This window comes from Triplophysa dalaica, chromosome 19, assembly GCF_015846415.1.
Source record: "Triplophysa dalaica isolate WHDGS20190420 chromosome 19, ASM1584641v1, whole genome shotgun sequence".
Classification (NCBI taxonomy): domain Eukaryota; kingdom Metazoa; phylum Chordata; class Actinopteri; order Cypriniformes; family Nemacheilidae; genus Triplophysa; species Triplophysa dalaica.
Genome location: NC_079560.1, coordinates 2070491 through 2094093, shown reverse-complemented (window position 1 = coordinate 2094093; position 23603 = coordinate 2070491). Strand labels below are relative to the sequence as shown.

The window sequence follows — 23603 nt, the reverse complement described above, 5'->3', positions numbered from 1 at the left end:
TATACCACATGTGTTCAATTCTGCCGGGAACCAAACTTCCTTTGAGGCTGTAGGCAACTTCTGATCTATGGACGGCCATGTATAATGCCAAAATTCTTCAGTGCCAACATATGGCAACAAGGAAAATTGTTAATATATGACATGTATATGTGTGTATGTGTTTGGACAGGGGTCAGTGTTGGCTTCATAATGCCCAGCCAGAGCCAAGAGTATGAGAACAGAAACTACTTCATTCACACTAAACTCAACAGAACACTGTCTGAGGCATTTGACTGTAAATCTGCACTGTTCAATTTGGAAAGGCTTTCTTTCTTCTGAAGGACACAAAAGAAGATATTTCGAAGAACGTTGATAACAACATTGAACCCCATTGACTTCCATTGTAAGAACACAAAACCACTGAAACATTTCTCAAAATATCTTCTTTTGTGTTCCACTAAAAAAGTCGTTTTTGGAATCGAACAAATCACACAAAGCACAAACAGCGCTGACAGCATTACCCAATCCCAGAATGCATTGCATTTCTTTGTGCTCGATCAAGTATCATGCCATTAGATGGCCTCATTTATTACAATGAGCCAACATCTTATTATAAAGTCATTTCTATTATTGCGATATAAACTGTTTCAGTATGGACACTTTGATAACGCAGCATCTCTTGTCTGACATCTTTGCTTTCAGATCAACTCCAGTTCACAGACAATTGTTGCGTGTGTGACTGTCTGTCCAGAGATCGACATGAATCAGCAGTCAAACGGGAATATGAGCTCATTCTTTCTATTGAACAGACACACACACACGCACTCATTCATGTTACGGGAGTTGGAGAAAAAGGACACGCTTTAACTAGAGGAAAAGTGCTTGGAACTGATGGATGCTTTGGCAGAAGAGGTGATAAATTGGTAAGGAAACTCAAGCACGCGTGGGTCAGCAACAGAGAGAAAGTGTTTGTCTTTCACAAATCGCAATAAAAAGTTTTACGTTGTAAATCTTTCCCAACTTAGAGGAAAGTGTGTAAGAACATGAAACTTTATTATCCCGCAGTTATTCAGTGGCCTTGAGCTGTCCAGTTTTAACACATTTGACCATTTCCTTGCTTACTCTCTCATACCTGTGTAAACAAACACATAAATAAATCAGAAGATGTCTTACCTTCAAAGAGTTCTTGAGTGAATCCCAAAGAAGTGCAATAAAGAAGAACACACAGAAGAAGAGCTCTCCTGGAAACAGACAGAAAATGAGAAAGTTACTTCTGCTTCCACTGTCTCAGGGCAACAAAGTAAAAATGATGAATCGGGATTTTACTTAACAGAAGCCACTTGTCAAAACATCATCATTACAATAGACGTTCACATCTCAGGGTTCTTGCGCTGGCTTCAACCCAAACTAGTGGAAACTTTTACTGGCAGAAGCATCTTTCAGGAGCATACCATCAAACCGACGTGTGATGCCGTGCGGTTAAACGTATTAGCCGTGTTTACAGTGAACGAGAAAGTACCGGGCGTTTCATTTATTTTGTTTGGTAAACAGCCAAAGTAAACCAAGAAAAGTGCTGAGCTAAATTTCTGCTAGTCATTATTTCATACGCAGTGGACAAAATAGAAAAAAAATCTCTCTTGAAAAACTGAAGAAACAAAGTCATCTGGGATGGCATGAGGCTGAGCAAATGATGAGAGAAGTTTTATATTTTAGTGAACTGTTTCTGTGTGAACTGATGATTATTTGTTTCTTTGGTCAACGTATCCTAACAAGAAATGAGTACACTTTCAAATTTATTTTATTAGTACACTTAAGTAAAGGTCAGGTATATTTTTAAGAAGTAAGTACACTAAAAATCCATGTATTAGTAGTTTACTAGTGAGTGCACTATTTTAGTACACTGGCCCACTTTTTAGTTCATAAAAGTATACTTCAAGTTTTACAGCATCAAACTTTGAATTCACAACTGGACTTTTTTTATACTCCAACAGCAAGTGAACTTATAATGATAGTTTAATACTTCCATGTTTTCTAATTGACGAAAGTACACTTTGAAATATACTCTCAGTAAACTACTAAGTTCAGTTTTTTTAAACAGTGTGTATATGTGCAAGTTTTCTTTAAGTGGACTTAACATCATATTTATTGCTTTAATGCATATATCATTTTGGCACTTTACTGGTATACTACGTTCCTATTTAGGTATTCATTTTATACTTGAAATGTACATTTTACTATAGCTTTGAAGTAAATTCATATGAACACGGTCTGCAAAGAAGGTCAGCTTCAATTCTACAGCAGTTTTATTTACTTTAAGTAAGTTTAGGATACATCATGTAATAAGTATCTAATAGGCCACTACAACTACAAGCTAAGGATACTTAGAACACTTTATTATACTTTTAGTATATGACAAAATATTATGTGCAAGCATGTATACGTAAACTTCCCGGACAGTGTATTTTCAAGCACATTCTGAGAAGTAGAGCAACAGTATGTATTCATAATTTTAGTTTAAAGGAAGCATACTTAGCGACCCTAACTTACGGTTATACATTCTTTACCCTACCCGTACACAATACTAACAGTGATGCTCACCATAGATAGCACAACTACAAACACAGTGAAAACTGTTCAAATGTATGTGTGACAGAACCGCTGAAAACCATAAGAGGTACTTTTTGTCATAGTGACCCTGTTGAACTTTGAACCCTAACCTCAGATTTCACAGGCACATAGGAGAGGAAGTGGATTTCAGTTATGATTGGCAGTGTAGACAGAGTTATCCAGACCCCCGCCGTGTAGGCAGACATGTTTGTCTGTGTGTCTTTGTCTCACAGCTGTTTTAATCGTTACCTGGTTGGTGACCGAAACACACACACACACACACATCTACATGCCATGTACACAAACACACACACGCTCCTAGACTCCCTCAGGATCACATACCTGAGTCAGGAAGTGAGGTGTCTCAGCACAGAACGCGATAGCCAATCAGAATGCCAGAAACATGGGCCAGCCTGACCTCGGAGTTACTAAGTCGCCGCAAACAGACGTGTGAGAGATGACTCATGACTGCGTCAAGCATCTCTTGAGTCTCGTAAACACAACGCGAGAGAATGTTTGTGTGTGTGTTGTGCAAAGCATAAAATACAGTAAGATCGCAAAAATAAGTTGATCGTCTTGTGGCATTATAACCGGCCAGATATCAACCAAATTGAAATTCTTTCATCATTTATTCACCCTCATGTAATTCCAAACCTGTATGATTCTCGGTAAATATTACAAAGAATGTTGGCAACCAAACAACATTGAACTCCTTGACTTCCAGTTTGGGAACGCAAAACAACTGAGACATTCCTCAAAATATCCTCTTTTGTGTTTTACAGGAGAACGCGTCATATACAGGTTTTGAATGACATGAGGGTGAATAAATGATTTTATTTTTGGTTGGACAATCACTTAAATCTCCAGATGTGCTGCAGTTATTGAGGAATATGTGACCACTGGATGGCGCGATAGACCATTCAGAACCGTATAGACAGAGCCAAGACAATCTAATGCTGAAGTGAATGTGTTTAACTGAGCTAAGTGTGCTCCACTTTCATTGGAAGCTGATGGAGTGCGTCCGGTTTTATGAATGACGAATGTCTCCACGTTCTTGGGTGTGCAGGATTTGTGTAGGCTTTTAAATACATTGACAACACAAAACAGAGAAACTCAAGTGACAGCATATGAGATGAAAAGCAAATATGAATGTTTTTTCTACGGTTTACTAAAGTGAGCTAAACAAGTCTTCCCTTTGGGAACATTCCCAACTGGAAAAACGATTTGTAAGTGAAGCTTTCTCATGATATTAATCATCATTACATCAGTCATTATAATAAGCTCTATAGTATATACAAACAAGACCGGACCCTGGTATGTCCTCATTTAGACAGCAGTAAAAGTGTGTGTGTGTTTAGCTCTCAGGTCTTTTCCAGCACCTGCACAGTCATTTAGTGTGGAATGTTCTCAATGGCAGCCGCCACACACAGCCACATACAAAAGTGCAAACTCACACACTATGTACACAGATGACTAAAGAGACCCAATCCTTGCATACAACAACCGTTCTCTCTCTCTCTATTTAGTATTGGGGCGGTGGAAAATTCCTTCCGTTCGACACACACTGATGGACATTGATGGGGAAGAACATGGCCCCTTCCCACTCTCTCTCTCTCTCTCTCTCTCTCTATCTCTCTCTCTCTCTCTCTTAGATGACTTTGAATGTTTGTATGCATATGCAAGATACCAATCATTTTAAAAAAGATAGAAGCAAATCATTATTTATGTAAAATCACATAGGCTACAGCACACACACAGAGAAAGTACTAAATTTGTTCTGTCAGGTCTATAATTGGTGTAATGTAGTGCGCACCCTGGTGGGCAGACGAGGCAGCGCAGGGTCTCCGGTTACTTACAGTTTAAAACGAGCGATCACCAACGTCAGAAAACAAACAAACCAGACCGCACAAGAACCTTAAACTAGAGGAACCGTTATCATTTATTTAAAAAAATAACCAAATCTGCAATAAAACGCTAAAACGGATTTAATACGAAACACCTGTTCACCGGCGGCTACTGTGTATGTATCAATGCGCACGTACATGTGAGGGACTATATTTTATAGAGGAAGCGTTTAATACTTTTAAAGCTGAAGTTTGTAACTTTCTAGGTTAAAAGTCAAGTGGGATGGAAAAAGTTTGACTTCATGGGACTTCAACCCACATAAAGATAAGTAGGTAAAAAACTACGTAAATAACCCACAAATTTATGCTTTAAACAAAGGTGGTTATGTAGAGGCAAAAATGTCAGGTTCATGTTTTTTAAGTAATTTATTTTTAATTATTTCTAACGAACTTTTAAGGAAAGTTAGTTAATTAACAATTAATTTGGTGAACGTTGGCCTCTTCATTGAGTCAACATATTTATAATATTATTATATCAATAATATTTATTGGCCTGGCAGACAGCAAGAACTCCCTGCAGAGATACAAATTGGCCTCAAAAATAACAAGCATAGTAAACTTTATTACATCCAGCAGCTTCTGAGCCCTGAACAAGTTCATTCATTCTTTCATTCATTCCTGACGCGTCCTCTCGCACCGCGACCATCACAGTGCCGCAGCTGAGGTTGCGAGGAACGAAACCTTTGTTTATTTAGCGTCACTGTGCGGTTTGCACTGTGATGTTCAGTGGCAAACACACACGTCCACGCACACTGAGGCTCCTTTGAACGGACGCGTCCAAGAATTTCATGTTTCCAAGAGCGCAGGAGTTTCTAATGAATGCGCAACAGTCACCAACAGTTACCACTAGCGCGTCTGAAGGACCAGGCTGGCACACAGGAGGTTCTCTTTATGGAACCCAATGGAACAACGCTCAGAAGTAGAACAGTTTGACATATTTTTACATGACACGCGATAAAAGAGCAGCAAAACGCAACGCAAGCGTACCTTGACCATGCATTAAAACGCAAGAACGCGTCCTGTGCCCGTTTGCCGAAAATAAATCCAAAGACCCATGCCACTTTCAAACTGCACCGTGCCAGCAAAACGAAAATGGTTTGTTCTAAATTTACACTGATGCGTTTCCTATGTGTGCGCAATGATGAAAGCGAGGTCGAGCTGTCTTGTGCACATCTCTCCTGGCACACCTGGAGCCTTCTCGTTCAGTTCTGAACTCCGGCCAAGCAACACACAGGTACAGCGGTGCGCCCACAACAAGCGCTCATTCACCCGGCACCAACACACACAACCCAGTGAGCCCTGCGCAAATATCCAGTCACCAAAGCGCTCTTTGTCTCGGGTATCGGGGGTGCCCGACCTGCGCAACCCGTCAGGTTAAGAAAAACACGAAACTTACTTTGCTACGAGAAGAGAGGTTCTGCGGTCTCTCCTTCGGGTCGCCAAATTCATTTGTATTCATTTGTCCCGGCGTTCAAAATCCGGATGCGTTAATCTCTGCGTGACTGCGTCGCTGACCGACAGCGCGAGCCGTCGTCTCGTGCATCGGATAAACTGTGTTGCGGAATGAAGGCGATCTCCCACCGGTCTGCTGCGCGAGACCACCATAAATCCCTCCCGTGGCGCGACGGGAATAATCCGCGGGCGATTCTCTCCGGTCCTGCCCGGGTGCCGTAGGCATTTAGAATGAGCCGGCTTGGCAAAAGCTACACCGGGGCTGCTGGATGTTGGGTGCTTGGGGGGTTTGAGGAGTCAGGAGTGGATGTTTCATACTTTTTCCTTTTTTAAATAGCAGTTTGGAGAGCAGCTGCGGCCACGGCGGGTGTCGGGTTACATGGCGGAGCCCGGCAGCCGCGCGTAACGCCCCATATGGGAGGGCGCACCGGGCCGGGGCACCTCCACAGATGCATCCAAGGTTAGGCTACCGATAGGCCTTCCACATTTTAAACACTGGGTGAGTTTTAAAGCTAAAGTAACGCAATTATGCCTAATTTTGTTCACTGCTTGAGACTATTTGTAAACGATTCCCAAAGGAATTTTCTTTCACCCCCAAATCACCTTTTATATAGAGAATAATTTTCCCAAAGGGAAACTGTTACTCTTTTGGTTCTGATAAATACTCAGAATGGGTTGAGAACATAAGTTCAGTGTGAAAGGGCTTGCCTTGTGCCAGCAGATCCCAGAAACAAGCTCTGTGCAAAGTGAATTACGCGTGGAAAATCACCTGTTGATCACAGCGAACATCTGAACATGAGAAAATCATTTCTCTGAGTTTCTCTATGGCCTGTTTTGATTAGAAATCGTTCTGAAATACAGTTACAGTGTACAGCGTTTCCTCTAATTATGTGCACTTTGGACACTTAACCAGAGCTTATGCACCACAATTCTCCATGGATATTTACCAGCGTGAATTTAGAGCATTTTACTTGCTGTAAAGACACAGATTCTGATCTAAATATGGGCTACACACCCAAATCCAGGCCAGCACACGTCCCACCCTGTAAACTGGAGTGTGTATACGTACATTTCTACTTGAGGGCACCATGCACACACACAATTTCATATTTCTACTAGTTAATTGACAGCACATTTTTCTGTAATGTAAGTCTTTGTGATCTTTTATCAAAATGTAAAAACTTGCTTTGCCTATAATCTTTTTTTCTGAAGATATGTTTTAGAAGTTTTTTTATAAAATCTTTCTCATAGTCAACACAATACTTTAGAAATAATGGCAAAACAATCTTGTTTTTACACAAACTATTACCTTAGATATGATGAGATGTTCTTGAGGTTACGGCCTAGGCTGACTTTAAATACCCGTTTATACATAACATAACACACATACATGTTAAAAAAGAGAGAGAGAGCTATTAACTTGACCACAGTTGACACAGGTAAGTGTTACTGTAAAAGCACTTAACAGTGCAGAAATCCACACGCTCACTTTCAGAAAAAACACAATCTGTGATTTTAAGACCGTGTTTATGCGAGACAAAAACACAGATTATTTTACTCAAATGGTGCGTGAAAGCGCAGCTCTGTTTTGGCCCTTTTTCTGTGCGTCTGTCATTACACGAGTGTTGCTTTTGAGTCCAACAAATCATCTGTTATTTCTGCTGCAGAGAATGTTAGACCCGTGCCACAAAATTGACAAATTTGTTCCTGCTAATCCTCTGTATGAACTAATCCATCATCTCACACCAAGCTCTTTCCCAGAACTCAAGCGCTAGAGAATGTGTATCACCACAGTTCGAAGGTCATCGGGCTACTTCCTTAACAACCATACATTATCCAAAGCTGGGTTCACAATACTCCCATGCCGCAGCATTACTATATTTTTTAAAAGTACTAAACCAGTGTGCACGGTTTGTTTTAACGCTCTCTACTGATTAACGCTGTTCTGACGCTGTGGAGAGTAGAGAGCAGAAATTTTAAGCTTTACATAGATACCAAACTTGAGTGGGTAATTCCCAAAGAGCAGCAGAAGCAGCGAGTGAAGTGTAAACTTGTTTCCAGCCAATTTTGTTTGAGATTTTTCTGCATCCACTCACAAAAATAAAGTTTTGATGTACTTACGGGTAAGGATATTAACAAAATATCTTCATGTAACATGATTTTTGTTTAATATCCTAATGATTTTTGACAAAACAAAAATTGATCATTTTGGCCCATACAGTGTTTTGTTGGCTATCGCCATAAATATTCCTGAGCTACTTAAGACTGGTTTTGTCGTCCAGGGTCAGAAATGTCTCTCTGCTTTCGTGTCCATACACGTCAAGGAGTTCAGCGTTCATTAAAAAATCTTCTTTTGTGTTCTGCAGAATAAAGTAAATGATACGTGACATGGTGGAATAAATTCAGAAAGATTTTTTGGGCAAATTAATTCACATGTTTTGCTGTTTTGTTCCCATTTTGTACAATGTTTTTAGCCAATATTTGGTCAACAGGGAGATACTGCCTTCAAGTCAGAAATATCAAAATGATTATTTCTGATCACATGAAGGAGCAGTTAAGGTTGTATTTCTGAATTACAATTGATACAAAAGTTTTGACGATGTACCTGGGCATATTGATATCAAACATGATAGATGATAGTCTGCTGTCAATGGTAATGAATGATTCTCTCAGATCATTTACTTTAAAGGGATAATTCACCCAAAAATGAAAATTCTGTCCTCATGTCTTGGACCCCATGTACTACCATTGTAGGAAATATTTTATAATAATATTTGTTCTTTAGAACACAAAAGAAGATATTTTGAAGAATGTAGGTCTCTTTAGAATACAATTATCCTACTATGGTAGTCAATGGGGTCCAAGAACTGTTTCATAACAAGCATTCTTCTAAATATCTTCCTCTTTGTTCAATTAAACAAAATAAATATAAACAGGTTTGGAACAACTAGAGAGCGAGTAATTCAAGACAGAATTTTCATTTTTGGGTGAACTGTCCCTTTAAATGGGTGATGTAAGGAGCTTTTTGAAAAATAAATCAATTCCGATCTTTACATGATATTTAACAGAGAAGGATTAAAATTCTCATTGCCATGACTTTTGTAATGGACTACCTGTCTGGGCACTTTATAGTTCCATTCCATTCCATTTTCTACCGCTTATCCGAACTACCTCGGGTCACGGGGAGCCTGCGCCTATCTCAGGAGTCATCGGGCATCAAGGCAGGATACACCCTGGATGTAGTGCCAACCCATCGCAGGGCACACACACTCACTCATTCACTCACTCACGCACTCACACCCTACGGACAATTTTTTCCAGAGATGCCAATCAACCTACCATGCATGTCTTTGGACCAGGGGAGGAAACCGGAGTACCCGGAGGAAACCCCCGAGGCACGGGGAGACATGCAAACTCCACACACACAAGTCGGAAGCGGGAATCGAACCCCCAACCCTGGAGGTGTGAGGCGAACGTGCTAACCACTAAGCCACCGTGCCCCCCCACTTTATAGTTGAATACTGATAAATTAATTATTCATACAATCCACAGAAAACCGTTTTTGTTACATTCTCAATAACTTTGTTTGGTTTACGCTACTTCCATGTTATTTTTCAGCTCAAACACATTACATGTCGTAAAAACAAAAACCTGACTCAGAGTTACAAGTTTTACAGATGCACATAAAACTGTACTCCAGGGACAATACATCACAATGGTCAGACGGAGTGCAATGCATTGTGGGATATAACATTCATTCAGGTGTTTTATGCATACACAAAATTCCTATCCCGTGCATAGTATATCTCCTGTATTTCTCTTTTCTGAGACATACAGATTAAAAAGTAACTCACTTAGAGCCTCTAAATAGTGTGCTCGCACTTCAGTTTCTTCTCCGTTTCAATCTCAGAGATGCGCTAAAATTACAGCCCAGTTTGTGCGTCTGTGTGTGTGTGTTTGTGTGTGTGTGCTATAGTGTACCACCCAGACTGCTTTGATTACGCTCACGCTGACCCAAAGCTTTAATTACAGTCCAAACCAAACGATCCCAACACTCCACAAATAACCCAGTCAGACCAGATCAAACGCTCAACGAGCACACACACCATCATTAAGCAGGACACGCCCCTAAGTCTGCCGTGCCACGCCCTGAACCAATCGCATCGCAGCCCGAGCCAATCTACGGGCCTCGCTGCGAAGAAAGAAAAGAAAACATTAGGAGTCTCATGATAGACTCTGGACTAACTGCAGATGGATGGAAAGTCATCTCCGCAAACGACCAAATAATGAAGCTAAAACGAGTCTTGCGTGGGTTTTTTATGTTTTTCAATCATCTAAATTCAATCAAGTAATGATACATGTGAACCACACAAGACAGGGTACCAAAAATGAATTTTACTGTGTTTATGTAAGATACATAAAAACATTCCCGCGTGTGTGAGCGGAGTTTGGGTGGCTGTCAAAATAGCCCATATCTCAAAACTCCTGTCTTCAAGTGGCCTTTTTAGGTAAAATGATACAAATAAGAGCACAAATTAGCGAGGTATCATTCATTTTTGTTTCACATATAGTGCAAAAGTTGTTTCATGGGTTGCAAACAAATTAGTTCAAACAAATATTATTGCACACTCGCTTCAGTTTATTAAAGCCAATGTTTATCCAGATGTTGGTTATAACAAAATCAAATGTAAGTTTCTAATTTACGGCTTTAAGTGGTGTGCATGTATTTATATTTTTTGTAAATTAAGTTATTTATTAAATAAAAGTCAGTATAGCTGCAAGCGGTATTATTTAGGTTAAGAGTTACTGATCAAGTGTATAAACAATAGTGCTAAAAACTCTCTCCTTATCTTACCATGATTCAAAATGAAAATATCATTTTATTTGAGCAGTCAGGTATGACTTTGCAGGAAATCTCAGTTTGTCCATTTGGTTTTGTCTTTCATTAAAATATGAACATAAAGAGACCTGGAATTTAATGTTTAAAAAAAAGATGACATGCATGTTTTGTTGATCGGCTGTTTTGTATTTCGCAACATCGGTCACAGTTCATTTGGATAAGAACTGTCTGAATTACATCAATTAGCCTGCCAGATGCTTTCAGCCTTTCTCATTGTACCAAATACAAACAGTTCATTCAGTAGATTCAGAAGCAGCTCCTCCTACAGGTAGGAAATGACTCCGATCAGAGCCAAAATGAACATGAAGCTTGGAAGCATTTCATGAATCTATTAAACCCCTTTCACAAGAAATAAGTGGAGAACTTCTGTGGAACACAAAAGAAGATATTTTTAAAGTGATAGTTCACCCAAAAAAATAAAATAATGTCATTACTTATTTACCCTCATGTCATCCCAAACCTGTAAGACTTTCTTCATTCTTACTTTTCTTAAAGATATTTTTTAGAATGTTGTTGACCTTAACCCATTCACTTGCATTGGTTTTGTGTCCATACAATAGAAGTGAATGGGTGCTGCCGTTGACCGCTTACCGACTTTTTTCAAAATATCTTATTTTGTGTTCTGCAGAGAAAAGTATTGTAAGTACTTTAATACAGGTATGAAATGACAAGCGGGTAAATAATGACGGAATTTACATTTTTGGGGTGAACTATCACTTTAAGTCAATGACGACATTCTAGAAAAAATCTTCTTTTGTGTTCTGCAGAAGAAAGTCATTTTGACAAGAGGATGAGAACATGATGAAAGAATATTTATTTTGAGTGAAACATCCCTGTAATTTCATTAAGAAAGCAGAGTCTTGGCTACAAGTGTTTAAGACAGATACATGAGACAACACAGACACACACACAACATAGGCATGTCCGAAAACACACATATCCACTTTCACTTAAAAACACACACACATACAAACATTGTTCACTCCACCCAACAACATACTGGTGGCAGCATGGGCATATCTATATGTGTAAGCACGCCTACAACCATCAAAAGCACACACATACACACTCAAATACACACATGCATGTACGCACACACACACCCACAGGCATTTCCGAGTGTGGTTCTCAAAACCAAAGTGCGGTTGCGTGTACAGCAATAATCACCAACCTACACTCTCATAACACCACCAGAATAACCTACACACTCACACACACACACACATACACACACGATTTAAAGCACCAGAATAGCTGAACATACAGTACATTAAACACAGACTGCAGGCATGTAATTTCCTTTTAAATGTCCTACATGAACAGACACATGTGTATAAGCAGGGTTGTTTATTTTGAGATGAAGGCAGAAATGCAAACCTCCCTATAATGTGATCTGACAGCACGAGACTTACGATTGTCATACAGCATTATGCAAACTATGGATTATATGAAAACAATTCATGTGTTCGATTGAAGTGCCATATGACACGTTTGCTACATGTCAACTCCAGAGCGAGTTCACACAAACATTATTTTTCAGTTTAATCTAGAACAAGATCACATTTAAAATTTTCGTGCTTGTCAGCGTGTAAAACCTTGTGTGTCTTTTTGCAAGAAACACAAAGTAGTACTTAACAGACAGAGTTCCAGTAAGATGATCTGTGTCGAAGAGACAGAGACATAATTAGAGAGCAAATAAAGTTAATCAGATTACGGTCACCGAATAAGATCTGTGCACAACACAGTATATATAGTCGCGGAGAAAGTTAAAAGACCATTTCAGAGGACCATTTCTTTTTTTGAATTTACTTTTTTTATTATGTTTTCCGGTAAAATGATCACTGTTGTTTCATTCCGTGAACTACTAACAATATTTCTACCAAATTAATTATAAAAATATTGTTTCCGTCTACATTTATTTGCAGAAATACTGGAGAAACAGGTGAAAATAACAGGAAAGATACATCTAGAAATGATGATTAAATGAAAATATTGAATGGTCTCTTACTTTTTCTGACTTATTTAAAGGGGTCATATGACACGGCTCAAACAAATATTATCGATTGTTTAGATGTAATGTAATGTGTATACATGATTTAAGGTAAAAAAAACGCTGTATTTTCCACACACAGTACATGTTTGTGTCTCCTCTTTGCCCCGCCTCTCTGAAACATGTGAATTTTTTACAAAGCTCATGGCTCTGAAAAGCGAGGTGTGCTATGATTGGCCAGTTACCCAGTGCTTAGTGATTGGTCGAATACTGCAATTAAAATCATACCACGAACTGACGTATATTTGTGGGGGTGTGGGGGTTACACGAGGCGTTACAGGCAGGTCTGGGTGAGCATTCGCATTTAGATAGAATGCATCTTTTGTTTAGACACTTTTTTGCAATTTTACATGTCTAATGCATGGGAAACTTATAGACACAAAAAACACGTATTCGCGCCATATGACCCCTTTAAGGGGCAAAATGTGCACAGATAAGTGCGTGTGTAGATCTATGTGAGTGTTTCGTGTTTATGTTTGCTTTCCCTTGACCGCAAGCGTGGATAGGATCAACTCGTATGTTGTGAAATTCCATCTGCAGAACTCACACATGCAACAAAATTCATATTCAATCCAGAGTCTGAGTATATCTCGTAGATTCTAAAGAGACGTATGCCCTAACAAAATGTGTCGCCGTGATGTTGATTCTCTGCCTCCTTTTGCATAACTGATTCAGAACATAATATCTGTAGCGTTCAGTAATCCTGTATCATTCATGTGGTAGGATATAGAGTCAAGTCACGTTTCACTCCCTGAAACTTGTTCACTTAACACAATACGACTAAATTCACTATGAGAAATACTTCATACTCTTCTCTCATACAACTGTGCATGTAAGATGTCAATGCTAGACTCATGCAGCCTTGGTTTTATTGTCGTTGAATTACAGACCTGATGTTTGGTGTAAACTATGAAGTCTATTTTAAAGACCAGATTTGATATCCTGTAAAACAAACTCCTTGTTTGGTAGCCTTCATGAGCAGGAGATGATAAAGTTTTAAACACTTAATGTTGAGAGTGTGAACAGACAGGGCTGTGTGCAGTCTTTCATTTATAGATCTTCACATGCCTTAAATGTCTATATGTTTATTTACTAGCTGCTGTAAAACGGCCACAGGCATGCTGGGAAAGTGTAATGTAGCTTTATGAAGTCCTCTCACGCTCATCTCTCAATTTACAGTACACATACAAAAAAAGAAACCTAGAAATCACTGCATACTATTTTAAGTATGGAAGCATGCAGCATGTACTTTTTATACTGTGTGGAGATGTAAGTTCAAGGATCAAAATGGTAAATGCTCCCACATACCTCACCTTGTATAACATCGTATGCGATTATTTCTGAGTTGATAAATGAACGTTAATCCCTGATTGAACATGTAAAATCAAATCAAACTAAAATAAAAATGATGCACTATACAGTACTGAGCAGTATTTAGGCATCATGGTATCACGCAAAGAGCTGCCGTGCTTATTTCCACATCTGGTTTCTGTCCCGGTTTGGAAATATCAAGACATGTTTCTGAATATTCATTAAGACACCCAGCAAACATTTTCTGTGCAAACAGCAGAATACACAACAGAGTTCCAGTGTAAGACAGAGCGAGCTGTGAAATGCAATAACACAACACACCACTAGAGGGCTTCATCCCATATTCATCATTAATGTAACATTCAATATCCAGGTGTCATAGAATACCTCTCCTGTCTCACGCTCACTTCTTCCTCTTCTCGTTTCCCGCCTCGTCCTCCTGCTTCCTAGATTCCTGTCAAGCCGACAGTGTACGACTCTGTTCATTCTTTCAATAAAAACTAAACAAATATTTACTTTCGTCATTATGATCCCAAATCCCCACAACCTCGCCTTTGTCTCACTCGGTCTCTCGAAACACACCCACCGTTTACCAATCTGCACCACAAGTGTAATGTTGTATGGAAATGTGTGAATATGCAATTTCATCCCTTTTCAAGCCAGTACAATGGACGGCTATTCAAAAAGATATTTCTGTGCACACTCTTCAGATGTTCAGATGAAATGCGGAACGTGTAAAAAAAAAGACACGCATGACCAAAATGGTCCTTTAATGGTGTTTGAGGTCAAATATGATTAGGATGATGTGTTTATGAAAGGTTTTGCAAAATTAGCAATTAATCAGAACTTTGGTTTGAAATGGTAAATGTGTAAAAGTGATATCAATACTTGTATGTTTCCATGAACTTGCACGTGACGGCTAAAGGGTTACACAGTGATTCTGAAGAACGTGTGTGTGTGTTTGTGTGTGTGTGTTTTTGAAGGTCTTAACTGTTTCCCTTCATGTGTCTTGTGGCAGCAGGAAATTAGTAGATTTGCCTTTAAACCATGCCTTCTATATTCTATACATGCACACACACGCATGCACACATCCATAATCACCCATCTAACCTTACAGCACACCACTAATAAATGAGTGAGAGTAAAAAGAGATGGAGTATCCTCTCTCTCTCTCGATCCATCACATCCACACGCTCTCTCTCTTCAGTCCTGAGGGATCGGGAATAAACATTTAATTTCCCCCTCTCAGCACACAGGACGTCTTTTATGATGTCAGGAGTAAGAACGCGTGAGTGTGTGTAAGGTGGGGCCATGCAGAGATTAGGTGATTATGCTGTTGGCACACTAGCGCGCTGTTTCATTGCCTCTTATGTAAGAGGCGCAGAAGACTTCAATAAAAAAAGTGCACTGGCATGACGAGTCAAATTCAGCGTTGTTGAGTCCCCTTTATGAGTTTAAATAAAGAAATAATAACATGTGTAAAATCACACGCGTTAGCTCTGTTCCAAATCTTGCTCAGCGAACGTCCAGGGCAGCAAAATGAAAGTGACCAAAATGAAACTGGGCAAGTGAAGGATTTGTAACGCTCTATAAATTCCTGAGCCACAGGACTGCAAACTGCTCAAATATAGCTTTAAGTGATCCATTTCAATTAGTGTAACTTTTCAAATCAAACTTAAGGACTACTTCAAATGTAAGATGTAGGGCCCCGTGCGGAGCTGCGCGAGGAGGCCTACATTTAGGATGTTTTCAGGCAGCTGCACAATGCATTGAGACTGTCAAATGTGCATATTCCAATAGTTTATATGAAGAATATGGTTCCTGTCATGTTTTTATCGTGTTAGCTGTATTTTTGTCGAGTTATTATGGCTTAAATCAAAACAAACCAACTGCAGTTTGATTATAGATTGGAATGCATAATAAAAACCTATTTTATCTTATTTTGGAACCAAACTCTTCATATGTAATACTTATTTCTTATATATGTGGAGCGAGGCAGGAAACAGACGCAGATTTTGCACATGGAACTGAAAGGCGGCATTAAGTTTGGTAAAAACCTCTTTCTCTTGTGGCAGTAAAGTATGTAGCTGAAGCGAATGTTTACTCATTCCATACATTTACTCAGGAAATTAAGTACCTAAGGTCTCTACAGCAACACACACACACTTCATTCCTTAATTCACATCCCCCTGGCAAAAAACGAACAGACACATCAACACATTCACAGGTATAAGGAGCAAGTTACCTACGTCTTTCCCGTCTGTCTCTGCACGGCCGTGTGTGTGTGTTTGTTTGTTTGTATGCTGTGTATGTTTTCTTGTGGTTTGCTGAAATCTCTCATGCCAGGAATCTGTGCCATCCTCCTACATTCTGGGCACAAATAAAGCACACAGCAGGGATGCAAATATTAAATTTGTACACATATTGGCACGGAAATAAGTTCATTCCAAATGTTCATTTAATCATCATTTCTAGATTTATTGTGTTCACTCCAGTCCAGTGACTGTTGAATTTCAGCCAAATCAAACCTCAGGAGTGACAAAGTCATCCAACAGCAATGTGAAAGACTGACAGCAAGACACATTAAAACTCGGACAAAAGTTTTAACATAAAAAAACGTATTCCTAATTACATGTAGAAATATTACATTTAAAATTGAATATGACCTTTATCTGTTGCAGAGCATCTATTTTGATTCTTTCACCTGTTTCTCATGTTTTCATTTCTGCAAATAATTATAAACAGAAAAAATATCCTCATTTTAAATTTGTGAGAAATATTGTTAGTAGTTCACAGAATGAAACAAAAACGATCATTTGACTCAAGCACTATGGCCTGATTTCACAGACACACCTTAAGCCAGGATTATTATTTATGTTGCTTTTATAAAAATTCCTTAGAAGAATACATTACTGGTGTGCATCTGGAGACAAAACAATGGCACTGATATATTTCTCGTCAAGTTAAGACAGGTCACACATTCATTTTAGTCTGCGACAAGCCTTAAGCCTTGTCTGTGAAACCAGGCCTAAAATAAGTACATTTAGAAAAACGGAAAAAAATTAAAATGGTCTTATGAAATTCTTTCAGTGGCTGTATATTCAAATAAACTAAGGAATGTTATAAGCAAAAAGAAATGCTCATTGTGCCCATGTGCTTGCAGAAAATATAACACTAGCGCACAAAATTCAACTATAAACGTCTGAAAGACAAACACTGTGTAATTATCAAAGTTTGTGCGCGTCTAACTTGGATATTCTCTGTGACAGAAATGCTATAAAGGTCAGAATAAAACCTTTTATTTCTTGAAAAGATTGTAAAGTGTTGTAGTGGCTGGTTTACTGGCATAAGTGGAAAGATCTCCAGACCTGCATGGGGTCCGGATGAGATCTTATCACCTGGTTAATCATTCGACACATGAACATCAGAAGACTGATCACTTTGAAAAGTAACAGAACGCATCAGCTATCATTCTTCTTTAACACAGAAAGTGTGGGATCCGTTACACGTTACAGTTACAAACCAAAGAGGTTTCTTCAAATCTAACAATATAATTCATCTCTGTTCTCCACGTGTTGTACTTCAGCTTTAGCCACTAACTTCCGTTTACCCCTAAATCTTGCCGTTGTATTGTTTTATTCTAAAAAAATGTGTGGGTAGAGTTAATCCAGATTCATTTTAATGAGCGTTATCTTAAAACAAAATAGAAGTCTGTGGCATTTCCCTGTTTAGACGGCTATAGGTCAATGTGTGTGTGTTTGTGTTAGCACTGTGTTTAGATTGTGATCTGGTGATTTTGGTTTGAAAGATTCATGCTCATTGTTACAGTGATCCTCAGTGTATATATACAGTATATATATATCTTCATTTGTTTTGACATTTAAATTGCACTCTTGTTGTATTGTCACTATCTGACTGTCTATCGCTGTTTTGTTCCTGACATTCCTCTTAATCCTGTTTCCTGTGGATCTGTAACTGCTGTGTGCTGTTTTTGTGGCTCTTGCAGTCTGTAAAAAGAAACAGCAAACCATTATCTGCTCCTCTGAAATCTCTTAAGTACAGACTCAGATGGGCTGAGACAGACAGACAAAGAAAGAGACAGAGAACAAGAGTAAGGCAAGCATACAGAGAGAGGGAGAGAAAGACAGACATACCTGCATATACAGACAGACAGACAGACAGACAGACAGGATTAGAGAGGAGAGATGAAGTGAGTGGATGTGCGAAGAGTCAATAAGAGAAAAGAATGATTGACATTATTTAGTGGAATGTGAATGGAGCAAACACGCACACACACATGCACACAAAAACACACACATCTCATATAAAAGATAATGATGAAGTCTCAAAACAGGCTGTAAAGCTTCCCCTCTCTCTCTCTCTCTCTCTCTCTCACTCTCTCTCTTTCTCTCCCTCCGTCTCTCTCTCTCTCTCGCTCCGTCTCTCTCTCTCTTGCTCTTTCTCTCAAACACACAAACAGACACACACACACACATACACTTAAATACATCTTTTAGAAATAAAAGATGTAGCATTTCAATTTTAAAGCATCACAAATTTAAATTTGCCCGGTTTGGACACGTCATATTAAATTTTTTGCCTTTTTACAAGTACAGCAAATCTTATACTGTTTTCATACTGGAATGATTTTTCTGTCTTCTAAAACCTGGAATGAATGTTGTTTGAAGTACATGAAGGTATACAACATAATTGTTGTTTTTGGATGTGCTAATCTTTACATATACCTGATATCCTCTTGCTCTCTCTCTTTGCTTCTGTTTCTCTGTCGCATTTTGTATCTCTTCCTCTCTCTTTGTGGAACAGCAGCCACAGATACCTCATTCATTTTACAGTAACAGTCTACAAAATCTTGTGGCACAGAAGAAAACATGTAATTTTGCTATAATTTGTTCCTTCTCTGTCTGTATGAAAAAAGACACGGACACTTCTTAACAAAAGCACAACTGATCAGGTAACAAACTTCATTGTGAATGAGATGACTGGCTGTTGCTGCTCCCTCGGGTTCACACCTGTTACTGCAACTGAGATGATACACACAAAAACAGGATACATGAACACACATTTACATAAAATGGTATTACCAAGTTACAAAAAACATGGTCTTCTTTTCAGTATCAACATGATAAGAATCCAAAAACACGGAACCGGCATGGTAGATTGAAAAATGATATTAACATGATACTTGTTTAAATAACATGACACTACCACGGTATATGAAGTTTTTTACAAAAAAAACCATGGTAATTTCATGGTACTTTTTGGTACCTTTTGTCTACTGTATTTTTATCTGTGGTCTGTGCGCCGTGTCAGGTGTTACTCAGAAAAGCGCGTTCCATCCACCCACAAATACACAAATACAGAACCAGCGTTCATAAATTAAATCAAACCTAAACCAAACCCAAAATACTGCTCATGTTAACTTCTAACAGCTGCTGAGAGAGAGAGAGAGAGAGAGAGGGATGAGAGAGGCGTAATTGTAGGCTGTGAGATATATATTTTGCTGGGTGCGTATATAGTAATTATGTTTATATATACGCATGTCTGCACTGTTCTCCTGCTATATTACTGACCGCTCATCCCCGCCTCCAGATGACCATCGCTACGGCAGCAACCGCACGTTTCCCTTTAAAACCCTAATGACAGAGTGCAGCCACAGCAGAGAGAGAGAGAGAGATGCTGATGGTATCTCGATGGATGATCAACAGGGACTTACAGAATATTCTACCCTGGTCCATCAAAAAGTATTTTCAAGGTATCAAGCTATCACACCTCCTAATACTCTTTTGTCTGTGTCACCTAGGATGCTCCCTTAGAAGGCAGCTGACTATGTAGACGGCACAGCCCAACAGCAAGTGCATGCATTGATGGATATTTTAGATTCTACATGGGATTGCAGAGTTGTGGGTAGGGTTGTGTTCAAGAAAAAAGCTCTTTTGAGTAAACTGAATGACCCTTTTTAAGTGGAGATCTATCGCAGTGTACACTGGCATACCTCTTCATGACCCAAAACACACGTGAGGTACTAAAGTGTGTTTCTCATTCACTTCATTTAAGTGTATGTGTGTGTATGGTTTAGCAAATGGAAACGAGTTAGTGAGAGAGAGTAGAGAGAAAGTGCCACTGTTCCTCCTAACATAACTGTGTGTGTGTGGAGGGACAGAGAAGGTTTTATGACTTGATCTTTCCTCTATTAATGAGAAATGTGTCTAAAACGTGACAAAGTCTTTGATGGGTGTGTGTGGATGTTTACTTTTGCATCCAAGAGGCTGGTCTGTGTATGAGGTCTGTTTGAAGATACGGGCATCTGTTGTAAGACGCAAAGATATAACAAATTCATAAGACTATTTATACATAACAATCTAACCAAGTTTCTCACTGCATCCATGCTAAATGAAATCCATGAAAATGTTGCATATACCTCTGTTATTAGAATTGTCTATTTCATTTTGGATCTGACGTCAAGCTCCATCACAGTCGTGTGTGTCCAATGTGTCTGTGGTCAGGGACGAGTCAGAACACACAGTTTGTCAAAATAAAACTCACACCTCTTGCTGTACTGTACATTTCCACAGGAAAAGTCTCCGTTGACCTTCTTCAGTCATGCAATTGTCATGCAAAAATTATTATTTCATCATTTGTTTCCCTTTGTGCCCACTTGGATAAATTAACAAAATGTCAAGTCAGGATACAGAATATATAGAGAGACTATGGAAATGTGCATCTTTCACAAAAGTTCACAAGGTGCACTAGTTACAGTGGTCACCATCTACATTAATTGTTTTGACAAGCGTAACTAGAATATTTATCTTATTGCTTTTGTTAAAAACGAAAGAGATAACAACAAACATATTTGACATTACATGAGGGTGAGCTAAAATGACAGAATTTGTATCCATCGAATGATACATTGTATTCTTCTGCCAAGGTTTCTCTCTCTCATGCAGTTTTATATTTTCTCTCTGATAATTGCTCCATAATCTGTGATGATCTTAATTCAACAGTCAATTTAACATTCATAAACTCTGCTGGTTTACTAATGTTGAAAACTGTGTTTTAAACGGAAGAGCTGAGTCTTTCTCTGCACCGCGAATGGAGACAAATCGAGTAAACATAACATTGCCAAAACACAACACAAAAACGCAGCCAAACAAAATTCCACAAATAAAGCTGACTATACAAATAAAACGAGCAAACCAGAGAAACGTAAATACAGTTTAACAGCAGCGACACAGTGCGCCTCAGTCAGGTGCCCCAAATAACCATCAGTCCAGGGGGAGGAAAGTGTCCACCCAAAACACAAATACACACACACGGTTTAGAGGTTCACAATCGGTGACTATGACATTAAGGAAATGTAAGATGAGGTGTACGCCACTTTTCAAATCAAGACATCCCAGAAAAATGTTAATCAAATCTAATTTGTGTTCCTTAAACATATTTACCTTCCTAATGTCTCCAGAGAAAACAACTTGAGAAGTTTCACATGTCTCCGTTAGAGGTCAGAAAAAATCTCAGATTGGCAAAAATCTACAATCCAAAAATGTCAAATTCTTCCAAGTAAAAATGATCTAAGAACATACCTGAGAACTCCATTATTATTATTAATAAACTATTACTGTATGGTACTGGTACTGTATTTATATCCAATTGTTTTTAGGGTTAGAAAGCTTCCAAGTGTGTTTGTACGTCCAGTGTTCCTAACCAAATCATATGCTACCCATAAATTGTCAGCTATAATACAAACTCACAAACACTTATTGTGTTATTATGGTAATGACTGTTAACTGTACACTTAAATCACAGTTTAGCTGTAATCCAAAAGAAATGAGACATGAAAAATGCCAACCATTTCAGTTCTATCTTCTTTTACATGTGAGTGTGTTTGTGTGTGTGTGTGTGTGCGTGTGTGTTAAAGCACCGGGACTGTAATGTCTTTCAGAAATGAAGGTGGGTCTTTGGTGCTTTATTTTTGCTCCTGGATTGAGGTTAAACTAGTGTGTGTTTGTGTATACGTGTATGTGTATGAGTGAGGAATCTCATTTTACCTCAAAGGAACAGGGAGGCTATTGACGACTTGCTCAGATGCTTACAAACACATACACACACATGCACGCACACACAGAAATTTAGGGTACATATGTGTGTGAGAGTTCTGATTAGTTGATGTGATGTGCAAAAAATGGTTTGGTTCAATTAGGAAAATTCAGATTTCTACAAGAACTCACACAGAATAGACTAGAAAAACGAAGAAACAACAAAACACTCTTGAACGGGTCATTCAGATTTCTTCCACAAACAAAGTTGTGTGTAAACAGAATCCCACCCATAATTAATGCAAGAGGAAAAGTTGCATTCAGACAACTTGTGTTCTGTACACACACATTCTGTGCACATAAAACCATCAGTTCCGTTTGGATGAGCAGACAGACAAACTATGTATAGGTTAGTAGAATTGTAGTTATCTTTCATTTGAGTGAGACAAAGCCACACTAAACACACAAACACAACTACATATGAATTACGGCAAATTCCTATTTATCAAAACAGTGCAAACTTCCTAAACTGGCTTTGAGAATGAAGAGAAACACACACATAATAAGACTGCGGACAAGCATCCGTATGGAATAATCCGATAAACATCCACCGCCGCTTCCTACAGCAGAACAGGGATTACTGCTGAATAACCAGCTATACACACACCTGCAGACTCCACAAACACTGATACGCACAACTGCACACCAACATGAGGAATCACACACACCCCACAGACACCGGCATGTCTGCCGTATACTGTGAAGTTATAATATACTATTATTATCTGATGTCACATCAACTGTACTATCACAGATCTTTTATAAAGAAACAAACTGACTGAGTATCGAAGGCAATAAGTGCTATTACTGATAAATGATAACGAATTAATGAAGGGAAGAAAACAAGACCCAATAACGACATCTAGTGGCTGAAAGAGGAATTGCAATACCTATACTTTCAAGCTTACAAAGTGATAAAAACACCATAAAACCAAAGCGAACACGCACATATACAGCAAGACTCTTTGATATATTCAAAATATTTTTTTACGTTCTAAAAGCCAAACCATTTTAATGAAATTAACATTTTGCTGAAAAATGAATACGATGGGAAACTACTGAAATAAGACATTTGCTAAAACACATTTTTTTAATAGTTTTAATGTTATTTCGAATGGAAACCATAAGTAGTGTTGTTGTTTAAGGAGGGGTGACAAACATCTCTAAAAAATCACCTGTTTATAGCTCACCTGGAAATGATCGCTTGACTCCTGAAATATAATATACATTTTTTTTCTGGGATACTTACATTTAAAAACCTAATGGATGCATTTGGAAACTTTATG

At 38.7% G+C, this 23603-nt stretch overlaps 1 protein-coding gene across 2 annotated transcripts in view; it reads right to left on the bottom strand.

The window, feature by feature from the left end:
* The window catches only part of col27a1a (collagen, type XXVII, alpha 1a), a 42375-nt gene extending 36125 nt beyond the window's left edge, over positions 1–6250 (bottom strand). For both annotated transcript variants that reach the window (XM_056731763.1, XM_056731764.1), the window contains exons 1-2: positions 5887–6250; positions 1153–1220 (exon numbers count right to left, since the gene is read on the bottom strand). In XM_056731763.1, coding sequence (XP_056587741.1) covers positions 1153–1220; positions 5887–5939 — 121 coding nt within the window. In that variant the 5' untranslated portion in view covers positions 5940–6250. The remainder of the gene's footprint in view (positions 1–1152; positions 1221–5886) is intronic.
* Between the last annotated feature and the right edge of the window lie 17353 nt (positions 6251–23603).